The sequence below is a fragment of the Brienomyrus brachyistius genome, chromosome 15 (genome assembly GCF_023856365.1).
Source record: "Brienomyrus brachyistius isolate T26 chromosome 15, BBRACH_0.4, whole genome shotgun sequence".
Classification (NCBI taxonomy): Eukaryota; Metazoa; Chordata; class Actinopteri; order Osteoglossiformes; family Mormyridae; genus Brienomyrus; species Brienomyrus brachyistius.
Window position 1 is genome coordinate 5731698 of NC_064547.1, and position 13272 is coordinate 5744969.

The following is a 13272-nucleotide window of genomic DNA, read 5'->3' on the forward strand; positions in this document are numbered from 1 at the left end:
CTGCCAAAGTCTGACTTGTCCTACATAGTATGTTGTGATAGCAGCTGACAGCCAGGCTCTGCTCTGACTGACATGTATTAGGAGCCCCGTGTAGGATCGTCTCCCGCTAAGACCTTAAGTCCGGCAGCATTTGAACAAAACGATTCTCTCCGTGGGAGCTAAAGCATGGATTTGGCGGGGAGGCCCGCCTCGTACGCGGTTAGCGTCTCTGACTCGTAAGACAGGCGCACGTACCTCTCCCCTTTTGACTTCATCTAGTTGTCATATTAGAGCTTTTTTAATTAGGAGTGAAATTAAAAAAATCACAATGAATATGTATAAGACTTAATTACTATGCACAATTAGATCTTTTTTTTGCCCCATCACTTTTTTGATAACCCCTGTATGTAAAACCTTGCTACCTCCCCTCCCCCCACACCTTTTTTTTTTTTTAATAAAAGCTCTTAAAATAAATAAATAAGCAGTACCCCTCCCTGCCAGAATGGCACAAACGTATTAAGTCTTGTGTACTGGCTGCCTGCTGATTTCTCTTACACTTGAGCCTGGCAGAACTGCCTGGTGTCTGTCACTGCAGAGCCTCTCTACACCCTGCTTTAATTGCTTTTGAGTTAATTACTCCACAAAATGTGGTAAACATTGAATTTGGAACATTAATTTCCCCTGCCAAAAGGATGCAGTCACAATGCACCTCAGAGAGCGGCTTAAAATGTCATTTTCGACACCAAATGTGAGAGATTACACTGCTGGACCGTTGATTTGAAGATGCAGACGGCTGAGCCTTGATTCCTTATTTAACATCACACCTTTTCAGGTTAAGGTTTGAGTATTGTCAGGAGTCCAACTTTATTTTGATTTGTTGATAGTGAATCAAAGGACATTGGAATCTAAACATCAGGCTGTCACACATGTGAAACTTGTATTTTTGTTTTTGATAAACTCGCTGCTGATTTACGCAACTCCCTGAAAATCAGAAAACTGTTTTTCTGATGCCATGGTTTAGCCCTGTGTGCCGCGTGCTCGCGCTGGGTACGTGTGAATGTGTCGCGGTCGTCCGTGGGTGTACGCTACGTCCAAATATGCCTTGAGTCAGACCCGAATTTATGAAACCGCTCCATGATGGATGCCGACATATCGCAGAGAGCCTGTGTGGAGATGCCTTTCGGTGACCAGCAAACACCGACCGACCGCTGATCTGTGCCCTGTGACGCTGCAGGTCTTTTCTTTTGGGTGCCGTGTCTACTCCGGTAATTACGGGCCTAGTGGGCTCGTCAGCTGGTATCTGGAGCAGCGCAGGGGGTAACGTGGCCTTGCTCTCTGGCCTCTTGCGCTTGCGGCTGCGTCCGTTGCTGGAAGCCGCGGCTGGTGGCGCACAAGTAGGAGCCTGTACTGCTCTCTGAGCCCCGTCGCTCATTCTCACTCTCCGCAGTTCAGATCCTCCCCCGCTTCCCTCTTTGTTTTAATTAGACAACAAAATCAAAAGAAAATATGAATATTCATAAGGCATGCACATTAATATGCACAATTATGTAAATCAGGATGCAATTAAGACTCGTTTCTCCAGAGAGCCTGTGCAGCTTTAACGCACGACTCGGAAAGGAGGGGGGTTATTAGCTGTCTCTGTTTCAGCAGTCTTTAAAATGCTCTCCCCATTGCCTGCCTGCATGTTATACGCTGTGTGTTAAAGGTGCATTTCTGTGGCTTGTGAGACCATGGCTGCAGAATGAATGGCTAGGTTTTTATATTCATGCATACAGACATATATTAAACTTATCATTTCAAAAATTAAAACTTACCGTTTCCTTGACTTAATTAGTGTAAGACCACAAATGGGGTGGGGGGAGGGCTTTTTGGCACAGAAGCCCATGCAGATGCTTAAGGGGGAAAATGCCTTTTTTCCCTGATGATGCTGTGTGGTGGTGCGCAGGAGTTTTAAAAATGTTTGGTTTTAATTATTACGAAAACAAAGTTCAACGTTTGTCTACAGCCGGCCTTGTCAATGCAGAACTCCGTCCTCTTGCCTTTTGTCAGGGGTCTTTGTAAATGAACTGGTGAGAAATGAGTACGCATGTCGCATGAACCCAAGTATGTCTTTAGGGGGCGCTGCACTGTCTCGCTGTGGTTTTCTCGAAGGGTAAACGTGGGTCTTTCCTAGGTATGGACGAGCGTGCTGGTTCCGGGTCCTGGCCCTCCGCAGAACAGAACAGCCCCTCCTTCAGCCAGGGACGGGTAAGCGAGGCCCGGGAGTCTGCGTTTTCGGACGTTTGCGCCGTGTTGTGAGCCTGTTAACGTGGCGGCAGGGAGCCCCGTGCTCAGTGTCGCCACGCCGCTGCGTCACTGACCCCTTTAACATCGCCGGTTTCCGTTAGCGTGGCCCAGCTGATTCCTGCTGGCGAGTTCGCTGTCTGGTAAACAGCAGCCTCAGCCCACTGGCTCTCCACGAAGGGGAAGGCCTCTGATAAACATGATGGATAATACTGGGAAATCTTTAATAGGTTTTTACTTAGAAATTTTTGGACTTGCTGTATTAAACTGAAATATTTAACTGTTGTGTTTAAAAGGAATTGTAAATGCAGAATGTTTGAGCTATGAATTAAGATGTCAGTGTATACCCTGATGAAATGGGGAGGGGGGTCTGACTGAGACTGCAATCATGGTCTGAGAAGGACAGACTGGAGAAGGGGTACGGTTTAAAAAACAAACAAAGCATTACGATCTGAACAAGTCCCTGTCCCAACAGGGGTACGGCGAAGGGGCACACTACAGCGAGCACGAGGGGCTGTCCACGTCGCCCTACCTCAGCTCAGGGATCGTCGGTAAGTCACTCGCCAAATGGCCATCGTTGCGTGCTCGCCCAGCGCGCCACGGGCACGCGTGACTGTTTGAGGCTGCATGCGGGTGGAGGGCATGGGTGAGACGCGGTGCCAAAGTCTCCCCAGACTCGGCTACAAAACGCTGAGGGGGGAGGGGGCGGTTTAAGGGCAGTCAAGCACAAACAGTCCTTGGGGGTCGGCTCTAGATGCAGCTGGCCTGTACCTTCCGCTCGACAGCGTGGCTTGACACTAAGGCTGCTCTCATTCTCTCTGATCCATACGTACAGTAGAAATTTTCCATCTTTGAATGCAGGGTTACAAGCACATTTTTATTTCTGGGTGGGGGGGGGAGTGAATCTCAGCAGGCTTAAGCGCTGGTTTATCCTCCGCTCATAACGCATCATGGCTGTCACGTGTTTTCTGTGTTTATTCCATGGATCTTTTGTGCACCAACACTAGGTATTAGCACTACGCATACATGACATGCAGTGTCACCAAAAATCTTGGTTCATGTGGTCAGATTTTTTTTTTTCCCTTTTAAGAATGAGTGGCCGAAAGACATTCAAAATTAAAAATTTTCCAGGGTAAAAGAAAATATTCCAAGTTGTGTGTGTCTGTCTCATCTTCCAGACTTAATGCCAGTTTGTTCCTTCTGCTTCCGAATTTAGTATGAGCGAAGAAAGTAGCATCGTATGTACAAAGTACAATGAAATTCTAACTGGAAATTCTTATTTGCCTACTTTGATAAGCAGTGTTATTTTTCAATACAGTTCCGGTATTTAGAAATCTTGGTGAGAAAATCTGCTGAGAGTGTTGGGTTTGTTTCGCTAGAACATTTATATTGTTATAGGAAACAATTTAGCAAGCTGTGGAATTTTACTGATGGCTCCTTTTCAGCATTATCTAGTATGTTTGTCCGTTTAAAGTTGAAAATTGAAATTTATATATTTAAAACTCATTTTTGCTTTATAACTATTGCAATATTTTATTGCAAAAATATTTTTCCCTCCCAGTATTGTTTAGCTGTAATACTAACTAGCACAAGATATCTAACATATAATGCAAACTTCAGTATGAGGTAGCGAAGTGCTGTGCACAATGTGGAGCAGTGGGTAGAATATTGAGAATGCGGCAGTATTAAAGAATTAGCATCTGGCTGTGATGGCAGGGAGCGTACAACATTTCTCGCCACAACCCCATGCAAACAAGTAAGACTGGAAACGACAGAGGTGACCAAAATGGTTTTCTCGCACTGCCCCCTGGTGGACATGACCTTTAGTCCTCCAGATTGACGTAAACTACTCGTGCAAATATGAGCGGCAGCGCTGCTTGTGTAGCAATAATACGTGCAAACGCAGGGATAAACTAGCCCTAAGTAGGTTGGTTTAATAGAAGGGTTGTGATGATGTGAGCAAGCGGAGATGAATATCTTTGATATTTAATGCTGTTTGTCTGCCATTACTGACAAGGTTACTGCTGTTCCTGATCAGCATCTTTTGTTGCTAAGCTTAGCGTCACCTTAGTGCGTATTACAAAGCACCCAAATATGTTTGTTTTTTGTCTCCTCAAGGCAAAAACGAAAGGGGCCCATACTCTTCTTTTGGAGCTCAGGTGAGAATATTTCCACATTTTCCCCCCACCACTTTGTAATGATGGCTTACAGGCCGGTGCCGCGCTTCCACCTCTGTAGGAAAATCCGTGTGAATGAGGCGGAGTTGGTACATGCATCTTCCTGGTGGGGGGCCAGAAAAGTGCCTTTCCCTTAGCACCAGTTTCAGAGGGTACATTATGTACTCAGGCTTGTGGCCCCCGCCCCCTTTGACCATGTCTCGGCCTTACGGCTACGCCTGCGTGCGAATGACACATTGCATTCCTCCCCTGTCTGCAGCCTGGCTTCCTGTCAGGTGACATAGCTATGTCCAGCCCCGACGCCATGTCTCCCTCAGGCCTGAAATCTGCCTCCCAGTTCTACTCCCCATATCCAGGCAACGCGCGGAGGCGTCCTCCCGACGGCGGCATCGGTAAGCTGGCTCTCACTCGCCGAAGGGCAAGGCCACAAAAATTCAGCTGTGAATTTGCAATGATCCTTGTTTGCTGTTAGGGCCCGTTTGCTGTTGTCCGGAGGTCTTACTCCTTAATGTACATTTCTTAATGTAGAAATTGAGGGAAACAGTAGTTTAAATGCATGAAATTCAGTTCGTTTTTTTTTTTTTTTTTTTATAGCTCCCTTCTCAAAGTTTGTCCCAAAGTCTCAGTTGGTATAACTGACCTACCATGGATGATTTTGTTTGATTTCCCCAGATGACAGCGTGCTGGTCTTTCCCTAAGATTGGAGGTTTTTTGGGCGGTATCCAACTTTGAGTAATGCCGCTCAAATAAACTAATTCAAGTTAAGCAGCATCTTTTTTTGTGACCTAATAAATTTAGTCAGTGTTGTACCATTACGACATTATTCCTCTAGATAAGATTTCATTTGATATTTTAGTTCCTACTTCCAAGTGAGAGGTCTCTATATTTAACAGGCAGTGGCTGTGAAATCATGAAACTCTATTGCCGTTTTATCCTGAGTGAGGGCAGAGTGTCACTGTGTAAATCATGGTGGAAATTCTCGTGAAGCAAAGTGAGAAGCTTGCGATTCTGAGGTCAGGCACTGGTGGGAAACTCAGGCCCTCGACGGGGCTCTTAAAGGGTCCTGCAGACCTGGGGTTTGTTACTCTGCTTCATAGCAGTGTGTTGCATCTCTCGGTTCCCTTTCAGATGCCCAGCCAAAGAAGAGGAAGGTTCCACCCGGCCTGCCCTCCTCGGTGAGTCCTCCCTGGGGCTTGTCCATGTCGGCCTGATGTCCGGAGACCCTCCACTCGGTGCTCTGCAGGCTGTCAGGCCTACCCTCCTCTTCCTCTACGCTCGCCCTTCTCATCTGTGTGTCTCCTGCTTTATGCGAATCTCACATCTTCACGCTGATATTCACGCAACATTAAATTAGGGTAATTTTTTAACGTTTGTCGATGGAGAGCCCATCAGCCAGCCGCTGTTTAATATTGTACAGTGAGTGCATTTCCGTGTAGGTTTGGTGCAGATGAACTCGCAAGCTAACCCCCCCCCCCCCCCCACGCCTTGCACATTAGTGCCTGTGAGTGTGACCCAGTTGTAACGATGATGCTCGGAGGCGACGGAGGCCGCCGTCTGAGCCCAGATTACGGCTCGCTGTCTCCCTTTCCCGTGTGTGCCGAGGTTCCTCCTGTGCCCTGTCCACGCCCTGGACAGGCAGGCCATGTGAGTCCCTTGGCAGCTTCAGGGCGTCTTTACCCTTATTAAAAGTTATCATCTGCACTATTCAGTTGGCCTTTACTGGTGACGTTTAAGCAAGTTTTTAAAATTTTTTATTTTTTTTTCCTTACTTCCTCCAAATCTGTTAGGCCTTCATTGAATCAGTGAACTGCGCCGCACTGTGGTTCACACTTTCCCATTATCCAGTGCATACTGGCTTTCTCTCTCTCTCTCTCTCTCTCTCCTTCTCTCTCTCTCTATCTCCGGTACATTGCCGTTCGTTCCTCTGCTAAATTCTCTTTTCCCCAAATATGGACTCATTCCCCTAATTCACCTCTTAATTCTTTTTAAAAGAGTCAAAGGCCCCAAATCCTCATGTCTGAGCGTCAGCCTGCTTTGAGCCCAAAGCTGCCCCCTCCCAGTGCATCCTTTGCTTTTTTTTGTGCCCCTTCCTCTCGGATTATTTTGGGTTTTACAGTTTTGTAAGTTTCCTTTTTATATTCCCTGTGTCGTCCCTCCCCGCTCCACCCCCACGCCCACCACATTCATATTTGGTCAACGCCTTTTTTCACTGCATTTTTTTTTTCCTCCCGGCTCTGTCACAACCCCCTCCCAGGCCGAGCCAACCCCCCTCCACCAAACTCCCCCCACCCCCCTCTCCTCAGCCCAGCTGCCTGTGGAGTTGGACAGGCTCCAGGAACGGGCAGATGGCTCCGTAATTAGAAGTGCATCTCTCCGTTCCCTTTCCACTTCTCCCTGTTAAATCAAATTACAGAAAAAGTCAGCTAGCTGGATTTGCATTCTCTGCTGCCTATGCTTTTATTTCTTCCTTGCAAAAAAATGTGTGTGTGTGTGTGTGTATATATATTTATATATAAAAATGTGTGTATGTATGAATGAGCATGTGATGGGCATCAGGGAAGGGGGTGTTTTTACATGTTTGCCTTTGGGGCGGTTTTGCAGTGCCGGCTGCCCATAGCGGGCACCTCCAAGGACACATGCTGCTCCTCTGACTGTAGTCGCCACAATTCCATTTTTAGTTGCGTGGCGATATTCGATTTATTTATTTATTTTTTTAAAAAAGGTTTTCAGACACATAGGGCACACGAGACATGAGAATTACCCCAGGTACCCCCTTCGTACTCGCAAGCTCATCGCCCTCAATCTGGGGGGTGGCAGTTTCTAGAGCCCCTCTGGATGGGTTCGCGCTTGGGGACGTGACTGTTAGGGAACTGGGCAGCCTGCTCGGGCCTTTCGTGTTGGGGGGGTGTGGTAGCTGGGGGTCCGGGCGGCTGCGGTGGGCTGCACTGCTATTTTGGCCAGCTCCAGGACCGGAGGAAGTGTCCGCTGCTCGCCGTCCCTGATGACGCCGCTCCCTGTGTGACACAGCTGCCGCTCGCCAGGCCCGTGCAGACCCTGCCAGCCTCCGCCCCCTCCCCGTGGCTGCTAGCCGTGCCGCATGACAAACCCCCCCCCCCCCACACACACACACACACACACACAATGGGAAACGTGTGTGAAACGAACAGCGTCGTTAGCGTACCGCTAGACAGGCTCTGCTTACCTGCCGACGCCCCGCCCGCTGGAGAAGCCTTGCCGGTGGCAGTGAGTAGCGGCTCCGAAATCACCCCTCCAGATTGAAGCATGATGGTACGTTCCTGCTGCTTGTCTTTTGCAGGTATATGCCTCGACGTCTGGGGACGAATACAACAGGGACAATACGGGGTACCCTGCCCCCAAGCCGGGGACCGTCTATCCAAGCTCCTTCTACATGCAAGGTGAGGAGTCTCGGGCTCTGCTGGGGGCAGCTTTGCTTTCAGATGCAGGATTATGTGTTTGCGAACGGTGCCTCTTCCCTTGACACCATTTTCATCAGTGTGTATTTCACTCATTTAGTCAATACTTTGCGTTACTTTGTACTGTTTACAGAAATAGGAGACCTGCCCAAAGCCGATCATTGAGCTGAATGCAGTTTAAACGACGGGCGTTCTGTTACTGCCTAACTCCTTTATGCACTGTGATTGTGTCGAGTTTGCATTGTATTTAAGTCTGAAGTTGTCTGGATCTTTCATTGATGGTTGCAGAAGCAGGAGGTAGCGCCGACCCCAAAAAATCCCCCGTCTCATTCCCACATTCCTCTGAGCTGCTTTAAATTTCAGAAACTTGTTGACAGTGGTTGACGGATTATGGCCGCGTGTGCGTGCTGGGTGCGCGCGCTCTTTCACTGCGGCATCTCGTCCAGCTCCGCTGATTTCTCTTCATCTCCCTCTGACTGTGTTCACAGAGGGTCTGCACCCCTCCTCGGATCCCTGGGGCTCTTCTGGTCCACCTGGCCAGCTAGGGTACTCCCCGATGCTGGGGAACTCGCCTCACATTGGCCAGCCTGGCTCCTTCACCGCCATTAACCCCCAGGACCGGATGGTGAGCACGCGCATCACTTCCAGCCCTCCCTGCTTTATCCACTTGCTTTTCTGTCTCCCCACTGGTCACAGGAGACCCCTGCTTGTCCATTTAATGCTCTTGTCTCTTTTGGGTCTTCCTCTCGAGTGTGTGTGTGTTGATCGGGCCCTGGTCTGCCCCCTAACCCGCCCTGACCCCTGCCTCTTACCCCACCTCCAGAGCTACCCTCTCCATAGCAGCGAAGTGAACAGCAGCTTGCCCTCAGGCTTCCATTCCAACCCGGGGGGGTACGGTGTGTCCAATCACACACCCCCCATCAATGGCGCAGACAGCATAATGGGTATGACGCTCGGACTCCTTACCGCTTAATGCGGTTACTGCTCTGTGATCTAATTGGCTCCATTATATGCACCTGTTTCTGGAAACTTCTCTTCAATGGGAAGCGCTGCACGGTTCATGTCTTGCCTTGCGGATCCCGTGTGGTTTTTGTTCTCTTTTTGGGAGTCGTGCGCGTATCACTGCGGTATGTTAGTGCTCTGACATGCCTGTGGCTTTCCCTCGCAGCCAGCAGAAACACGACGACGGGGAGCTCTGGGGACGAGATCGGGAAGGCGTTGGCTTCGGTCGGTACCCCCCTCCGCCGCTGCCCGAAGGGGCTTCAGCCTGTCGTCTCTGTGGAGCCTCTTGGTTTACCTGCATTTTTAAAAAATTACAGATCTACCCCTCCGACCACAACAGCAACAACTTCTCTTCCACCCCGTCCACTCCAGTGGGCTCCCCTCAAGCTGTTGCAGGTACGGCACGCAAGCTGACGTTGTACCACGGGGTGGGGGGGCTGGGAGGGGGGGGGGCGTTACATTTTTAGCCAGGGCCTCATGTCTGTCAGATTTTCGAGACGTGCAGAAACGAGGAGCATAGTGCAAGATCGCAGATGTTCCTTAACTGCGGTCAATGGCTGTCGAAGTCTCAAAATGGCTTAACAGCGCCATCTGCTGTGTACCGTGGGAATAGCAAATTACCAGTTATGCTGCATCTTATGGATGCGATCTACAGAAAGCTGACACTTGATCCTCAGAAATCCAGATTTATATATGGATTTGGTAAGTATCTAGATTTAATTTACCGAGGATTGTTAACTAAGACATGTAAAATGTAGTTGTTACTGTCTATTTTTTGAGATGCCTAAGTATTTAAGTGTTTGAAAGTATATTTTCTTCTGACTCATTGGTGCAGTTTTTGTAACTGGAGCAGAGTTCCTAAGAAGGCCTCTTGAGTCCTGAATCCGGGTTTGTTTGTCGCTCATTTGTTCATCTGTTTGTCCACCCCCCCCAGCGGCCGGATCTCAGTGGCCCCGGACCCCTGCGCAGACCCTCTCGCCCAACTACGAGGGCGGGCTACACGCGCTGGTAAGTGGGGGCGGGCGTTGGCGTGGGGGGGCTGCTCTGCGCTCTCTGACGGACACGCCCACTCTGCGTGTCTCTGGCTCTGACCTTCCTGGGCCCACCACTCTGCTGCAGAACAAGATGGAGGACCGGCTCGAGGAAGCCATCCACGTGCTGCGCAGCCACGCTGTGGGTCAGCACTCGGACATGCACAGCATGCTGAGTGCCGTATCCTCCGTGCACAACGGGGGCCTCGGGGGGCTGACGCCGGCCTTCTCCAGTGCCGGCCTGGCCCTGAGCAGCCGGCACCCCGCCATGGTGAGACGGAGGGCCCGCGGGCCAGCGATTGGCGCTCGGCTGGGCGGCGATCTCTCAGCATGTCATCTCGTGCTGGAAGACAATAAGAAATTGATTTTGTTGTATTGGATTAGATGAACTTTATTGAGCTCGGGGAGAAATTCTTGCGCATACGGGTCCCAGGATAGGCGAACGTACACTTAGTGCAGAGCAGATGGTACATGGATGGTCCACAGTGCAGAGAGAGATGGCTAAAGCTTAAAAAAAATGAGAACATAAGTCCTAAAAATGAGTGTTTATAATATTAATATAGACACGACCCACGGATGGATGATTTGCTATAAGTGAGCCTGCGGAGTTGTATGCCATGGTTCTCAGAGGTGGCTAAAGGTGCCTGTGCTCTTAGGGTGGTCATCACGAAGATTCGGCAGGTGTCCCCCACAGCGGCTCTCTCCTGCAGAGTCACCACGCCTCGGTCCCCGCGCAGCCTGGAGGACAACCCGAAGGCTTTGCCAGTAAGCGTCTGGGTGGGCCGCTGCTTTAGGGCTCCGACGGCTCTGTGCCACGACAGACGTTAACACGGCCTGCCTCCGCAGGCCTACCCGGCGCCATCGCTTGCTCCTCGAACTCCAGCAGCAACTCCGACATCAAGAGGGAGGACAAGGAGGGCGACGAGAACGCATCCGTCGGAGACAAGTCTGACGACGAGAAGAAGGACTCGAAGGCGGCGCGCTCGAGAACAAGGTGTCCGCTCCGGCCCGTCTGGCTGTCTTCCCTCCCACGTGGGGGCTGCTTGCTCACTCATTCACTCACTCGGGTTATACTTCTATGGGGACCATTCATATCTACGGATCTAACTCTAATCCCAGTTATGACAACTTCAACTTTTTAACCATAAGTAATCTAAACAAAATAGACTTTTGGCATGTTTGTTTGTTTTTTTTTTTTTTTTTTTTTTTTTTTAAATCATATTGTGGGGACATTTGGGAAAAACCCTAATCCCAAGAATAATAACCCTTAACCCCCACCCAGCCCTAACCTCGGTTATAAGTCACCAAGCAAAATACAAGACTTCTGGTATTTTTTTATTTTTATTTTTTATAGCAGTCGGGTCTTTATAAAATTAAAGTTCCCCTCCCAAAACACTGATCTCCACAAGGTCAAAATAACAGGTTCTTATCACATACTGGGGACATCATAGACGCACACAAAACAGTCCCGCTGTTCTCTTGTTATGGTTCTGTATTCCCTGGCGTATTTTCACACTGGGTGTTCAGAGGTGCTGTCTGCCATTTTCTGTGCGTGTGTGGGGGGGGCACAGGGAGTCCTAACAGTGTTGTATTTTATACAACATGCAGGGTTAAGTTGCACCTCGGTCGCTTCTCTTAAATGTTGGTCCAGTCTAAATAAGAAGTTAAGACGCCACCCGTAAAAGAGTCCCAAGTACGTTTTGTGTGCATGGAGGCGTCGACCGCATCATTAAGTTGCGTGGCTGTAAGTTGAGTACCAACAATTGAAACCGGAGAAGGAGATTCTGAGCACAGATGTTGCATTTGAGTTCTCCTGGAATGACACGAACGTAGCTGGTGTTCGATTCTGAGCAGCGGTATTGTGCGGCGTTGCGATATGAGCAGCTGACGCTCAGGAGAAATGGGGGCTGCTTCGCTGCCATGTTCATCGTATTAAGACATGGCAGGAAGAAGTACCATGACTGTGTGGAGCTGCTGGCTCCATGACATTGCAGCCCGATGAGCTTTTGCTGCTGTTTCCGTTTGGCTGTTTGATAGCTTGCTGTAGCTTATTGAGGCCATATTATCGCCGACGGTCCGGCCCGAGAGTCAGGGTGCCTGCTTTGGTTTCCAGCTGCAAGGTGCCTCTTTAATATTCGTTGCCGCTGCCTTTCAGTCAAGACGAGGAAGATGACGAAGACCTCCCGGCCGAGGTGAAGATCGAGCGGGAGAAGGAGCGGCGGGTGGCCAACAACGCGCGCGAGCGGCTGCGGGTGCGGGACATCAACGAGGCCTTCAAGGAGCTGGGCCGCATGTGCCAGCTGCACCTGAGCAACGACAAACCTCAGACCAAGCTGCTCATCCTGCACCAGGCCGTCAATGTCATCCTCAACCTGGAGCAGCAAGTGCGAGGTCAGACCCCCAGCCGGCCCTCGCCCACGTCTCTGTGCCGTTTCTGTCTGGGGTGTTACTGTACCTGGCCAGTGCTGCTCTCTGTACTAAGAAGGACTATAGGAAAGACTGGCCCAAGAAGCTGTAATTAGTTTGCCTAGTAAGCAGTGAGACCCATGCAGGCAAGGGGTTAGAAATCACTTGGGTTTTAATAGGGATTCTTAAAGTCCGGATGTGGACCAACCTGCAAGTTAATCCGGACCCAGTTGATAATGCACCTTATGAAACAACAGTTAGCATCAAAAGGCTAAACATGGTTTGAAGTACAAACATAAAATGTAGAACCACAAAATTTCGCAAACGTGGCTCATCATAACACCCCCCCCCCCCCCAGTCAGCAAGCTTGTTAAGGAGTTCCCAATTTTGTTGTGTATTGACGTCCATTTCGAGGGTTATTGTTCATTCATTCAAGTTCATGAAATGCTGTTTTGTTATTGCAAATTATTCCGGACCTCTGAACAAAAATCTGATGCAGACCTTTGACCAAAAAGTTACACGACCACTGGCCCAATATCTGCGTCGGTTATTAATGCTAAACTTTCCTGTCTCACCCATCTTATCTTTGGTATTCGGCTTACTGGTTTCTTCTAAAGAACCTGGTCTCTTTCTGAAGTTGCTTGTGGTACTTTTTTTTTTTTGAAGGTCTTAGTAGAGCATGTCCTCCTTGATGCTGTGTCCCATACAATGCAGTGCAGCGACTGATGTTTACATTCTTCTGTCAAAGAACGCAACTTGAACCCCAAGGCCGCCTGTCTGAAGCGGAGGGAGGAGGAGAAGGTGTCTGGGGTGGTGGGCGATTCCCAGATGTCGCTCTCGGGGGGGCACCCTGGCCTGGGAGGTGACGGGCACAACCCCGTCAGCCATATGTAACACGCAGGTAGGCAGATGCAGGAATACACCAAACAGTAGGTTAGGGTTAATGCAGCTATTGAGTGT

The 13272-nt window shown here is 49.5% G+C and overlaps 1 protein-coding gene across 4 annotated transcripts in view; it reads left to right on the plus strand.

Moving 5' to 3' along the window:
- Positions 1–13272, plus strand: part of tcf3b (transcription factor 3b) — a 30130-nt gene that overhangs the window by 12867 nt on the left and 3991 nt on the right. For all 4 annotated transcript variants that reach the window (XM_048976526.1, XM_048976528.1, XM_048976529.1 and 1 more), the window contains 16 exons: positions 2153–2226; positions 2738–2813; positions 4381–4421; positions 4699–4831; positions 5568–5614; positions 7756–7855; positions 8362–8498; positions 8697–8817; positions 9042–9100; positions 9193–9271; positions 9810–9883; positions 9995–10177; positions 10563–10671; positions 10753–10900; positions 12062–12297; positions 13061–13213. In XM_048976526.1, coding sequence (XP_048832483.1) covers positions 2153–2226; positions 2738–2813; positions 4381–4421; positions 4699–4831; positions 5568–5614; positions 7756–7855; positions 8362–8498; positions 8697–8817; positions 9042–9100; positions 9193–9271; positions 9810–9883; positions 9995–10177; positions 10563–10671; positions 10753–10900; positions 12062–12297; positions 13061–13206 — 1763 coding nt within the window. In that variant the 3' untranslated portion in view covers positions 13207–13213. The remainder of the gene's footprint in view (positions 1–2152; positions 2227–2737; positions 2814–4380; positions 4422–4698; positions 4832–5567; positions 5615–7755; positions 7856–8361; positions 8499–8696; positions 8818–9041; positions 9101–9192; positions 9272–9809; positions 9884–9994; positions 10178–10562; positions 10672–10752; positions 10901–12061; positions 12298–13060; positions 13214–13272) is intronic.